The 4675-nt window shown below is 44.5% G+C and overlaps 1 protein-coding gene across 1 annotated transcript; it reads right to left on the reverse strand.

Annotated features, from left to right (window-relative positions):
- On the reverse strand, positions 2975–3643 carry LOC104779030. Its single transcript, XM_010503432.1, has one exon. It carries the CDS (start codon positions 3641–3643, stop codon positions 2975–2977), a length of 669 nt encoding a protein of 222 aa, XP_010501734.1.

Consider the following 4675-nt stretch of genomic DNA (forward strand, 5'->3'; position numbering starts at 1 on the left):
TTTTTTTTTTTTTTGTTGATAACAAGACAAACAATTAGCTGAAAAGAGCCAATAGAAAGGGATATTGTTTACAAAGGTAGCTTGATGCGAGACGGAACGAACATGTAGTGCCAGATTGTCAGCGTTACCGTTCTGAGCGCATGGGACTAAGGCTAAGGAAAAAGAGCGGAACTCCTCCCTATCAGCTTGTATATCCTCTAAGTAGGGCTTGAAGGCTGGCCACTCGGAAGGCGAAGGCACCATGTTCACCAGGTCAGAGCAGTCGGTAAGAAAGACGTCTTGATTATCTGCACCAATCATACATCGCATCGTCCAGATAAGCGCTTCCATCTCTGCATGAAGAGACGTAAGACTACGACGGAGGTTGGCGGCCCCCATAGTGGGAGCATCCTCCCCATAAGAGGTGCAATACCATCCACGACCAGCATATTTATCCGTGGTTTTCCAAGACCCATCTACAAAACAAAGGTAACCCAAAGCAGGCCTAGCGACCATCATCCTACGTCTGTCATTGTGCGTAACATACTGAGCACCGACCGGCACATCGACCATTTCATCCAGCTGAGCACAGAAAAATGCGTGAGATTCCTCTTCTGCTATTCGCAGAAGCGCCAACGGATTTGAATCTAGATTGGTAAAAATTTTATCATTCCGAGCTTTCCAAATATACCACAATATACAGGGATAAACATCTGGGGTGGGGGATTGCTTAGCCAGCCAAAATAAGAAATCCATATTTGCATAGATAGAAGCAGTTGGAAAGCCATCCAGCCCTGTTGGGAAAGATGACAAAGCCCACACTTGCCTTGTCGGGGAACATTCAAAGAGAACATGATTAGTTGTCTCGACCGGAAAACCACAGAAAGCGAACTTTGTATCACAACTAAATCCACGTTTGCGAAGATTTGAAGTGACTGCAACACATCATGTGATGACTTGCCAAAGAAAATGTATGATTCGAGGAGGACACCAGATTTTCCAAACAAAAGCCTGAAGAGGTGTAATGCTTGGACCACAAATAGTCCTTGACGTTATCGCCTGCCGTAAGATATGATATCCCGATTTAACCGAATAAGTACCAGATTTAGTGAAATGCCATCCCAGCATGTCCGAAGACGTCAACATACCTAAAGGAATAGCAGAAATGATGGCAACATCTTCCGGCACAAAAGTGGCCGAAAGCAAGGCCATATCCCAGGAATTAGTGGTCTTGTCAACGAAAGAGTTAACTCAAAGCAAAGGGTAGGGAGGCAACCCAGAGCTTAGTGCTGGTCTTGGGGATTGAGCAGGTATCCATGGGTCAGTCCATACTGAAATTGACGAGTCCTTTGTTAACCAGAGAGCGAGCATACACCATAATCCGCCAGCCATATGACGATGAGTAGGATTTAATTGGATCCATAGGATCCGAGTACCGATAGTATCGTCATTTAAATACCCTAGCAAATAGTGATTTCGGGACCGTAATAACCGCCAGAGCTGCTTGGCCAGCAGAGCCATATTACAGTCAGCTAAGCATCAAAACCCCAAACCCCCTTCTGGCTTGCTTAGGCATAGCTTATCCCAAGCCACCCAGTGGAGTCCTCTTGACTGATCAGAAGAGCTCCACCATAAATTAGAGATTACACTGGTGAGCTTCCGTGTGACCATTTTCGGAAGACGAAAACAGGACATAACAAAGGTGGGAACCGTCGTAGCAACAAAGTTAATCACGACCACTTTTCCCCCTTTGGACAATAGTCGGGCCGACCATCCGCCAGCTCGTGCATGTAACCTGTCTTAAACAAAGGCGAAAAGCTTAGTTTTAGACCCGCCCAAGCTCCCTGGAATACCCAAGTAGGAACTCATACAACCTAGATTAGTAATACCCAAAACTCCTTTGAGTTCCTCCCTCAAATCATTATTAACCGTGTGGCCAAATTGAATTTAGGACCTCTGAGAATTTATTTGTTGACCAAAAACCCGCTCATACTGCTGGAGAATCCGTAAGACAACTTCACATTGTTCCTTCGTGGCGCGACAGAAAAAAGACTGTCATCCGCAAATAGTAAATGTGAGATCGCCGAACAAGTAGTCGCCACCTTAATTCCGGTTATAAGTTTGGATTGCTCTGTCTTCCTAAGATTAGCAATTAGTACCTCGGTGCAAAATATAAAAAAGATAAGGTGACATAGGGTCACCCTGCCGAAGCCCCCGATGAGGGATGATTGAATCATGGGGTCCTCCATTAAGTAGAAACTTATACTTAATGACCATTCAATCCTATTATATGCCTTACTCATATCCGTTTTGATAGCCATGTACTTCCCCTTGCAAGAAGGGTTAGTGCGAAGCCCATGAAGCATCTCCTGAGCTATTAAAATATTATAAGAAATTAACCGCCCCTGAACAAACGCCGACTGAGTTTCAGAGACAAGTGACAGCCAAAATCCCCATAGTCGTTGGCACAATACCTTTGAAATAATCTTATACCCAACATTACATAAATTAATTGGCCGCAGTTCCATCATCCTGGTCGGTTCATCCACCTTTGGAATAAGACAAATATTTGTCATATTTAACCCTTTATCAAAAACTCCCTCACGCTAGAAAGAATTGACCAAAAAGACCAAATCCGCCTTCACGGTCCCCCAATCCTTTTGATGAAAAAGAGTGCTCATCCCATCGGGACCCGGAGCCTTATCAGGGTACATCATAAACAAAGCCTCCTTGACCTCTTTCTCATAGGCATCTTGAGTCAAAGTCTCATTTATTGCTTCCGTGATAACCGGTTGTATTTCCGCTAGTGCTTCCTCAAAATCAGAAGGAACCAAAGAGGCAAATAATCCCTGAAACTAAGTGACCGCTGTATTTTGAATATCAGCTACCTCCATAGACCACACGCCATTGTCATCATAAAGACCAACAATGCGATTTCGTGCTAGTCGTTGTTTAGTCTGGGCATGAAAATAACTGGTATTGTGATCCCCAAATCTCATCCATCGACTACAACTTTCTGAAACCAACACACTTCCTTATCCTGATACGCTTCCCAAAATTGCCAGGTTAATGCTGCAATTTCCTCAACCAAACTAGTGTCATCCGCCTGTGCGGCCACCAGTTTTGACTTTAAATCCTCAATGGTTTCGCGTCCATATGGCATTTGTGCCTTTCTCCAAAGAGAAATGGCATGCCTACACGTAATAAACGTATCCACAAAATTACCTGGCTGAGAGTTTGCCTCAAAGTCCCAGCCCGCTGAAATAGCCCCAAAAAGACCTTTTTTATCTAACCAACGTCTGTCAAAGCGGAAGCCACTCTGACACCGATGGATTTTATCCTCCAGGTTAGCTAACACCGGCTTGTGATCAGATGCAATCATTTCCAAATACTCCAGAAACGAGTGGCAGAAAAGATCATGCCACGCCTCAATGGCAAGAGCCCTATCCAGACGACACCGTATCGGTTTCTTATCCCGCCAACCTCGCCAAGAGAGGCTATCCCCAAGGCTTGGGAATTCAAGTAACCCATAATGTCGGATCATGGAGTTGAAAGGAATAAAGGACGATGCACTACGCAGCCGCCCACCACGCTTCTCATGGTTTCCTTTCAATTCATTAAAATCACCAATAAGAAACCACGGTAAATTCCTTGTGATACCCATTCTAGTTAACCGCTCCCAAACGAGTTAAATAAATTAGTTGAATAAATTAGTTGCCCCTTATAAACAAGCTCCACATCAATTAACCGATTAGACGCAAATAAAATGGAAACATCGTTTTAATTTTTATTATTATAAAATAGGGCTAAACCGCCACTACAACCAACAGGTTCAATAGTTTTTTGATGAGAATAACCAAAATGACCAACAAAAGGTTCCAAAAAAGAAAAAGATTGCCTAGTTTCATAAAGAAAAAGGAAATATGGCCGATGCTTCCTCCAAAGATCTATGAGATAACCAATAGTGGCTTTGTTACCAAGCCCTTGACAGTTCCAGCTTAAAATCTTCATTTATAAACCTTTGGGATCAGTGGCTTCTCACCACCAGCTGCACCCTTGTCCTACTCCTTTGACTTGGGGTGATTGCTCTCGCCCATCTGAGTAGTCCCTTTTGGAGCAGGCCTCTTGCGAGGAGTGGCCCGCAAATAGACATTTAGCTTCTTGGACCCTAATCCTCGCAGGCCCATTGGACCCTTACCTTTGCGTGTTTTTTTCCTGAACACCCAAAGCAGCATTCAGATCACCACCCAAAATCACCAATGGTGGATCCGTACTAGTGGAACAATCGGTGACAGTCTCCACATCTGCACCAATTCGAGTCTCAGCCATAGCTGACTTAGTCGTTGCATCCTCCCCGACTACTATTGAACCAATCACTACATCAGAAACCCCATCACCAGAATCTCCGGTTACACCACCTTCCATGACAAATCCTGAAACACCTTGGATAATACCTCAACTAATGGACTCAGTCGTGTCCACCATTGAGACGTCAGTGGCTTTGGAGAACTCCAGGCCCTCCGCGTGCTCTGAACCAACAATCCTTGAAGGCAATGTATCTGATACCACGACCGAGTCAACCACCGTGGTGACACCAGCCATATCATCACCCAAAGACCTAGCGGTATTCGACTATGCACCTTCCATATCTGCAGTCATAGAGGTCTCAACCACAACATCCTGAAACAAGGATTTG

Source organism: Camelina sativa, chromosome 3 (genome assembly GCF_000633955.1).
Source record: "Camelina sativa cultivar DH55 chromosome 3, Cs, whole genome shotgun sequence".
Classification (NCBI taxonomy): domain Eukaryota; kingdom Viridiplantae; phylum Streptophyta; class Magnoliopsida; order Brassicales; family Brassicaceae; genus Camelina; species Camelina sativa.

What these genes read in the sequence shown, in the direction of transcription:
- LOC104779030 (XM_010503432.1), bottom strand. Translation starts at nt 3,643, where the DNA reads ATGGGTATCACAAGGAATTTACCGTGGTTTCTTATTGGTGATTTTAAT.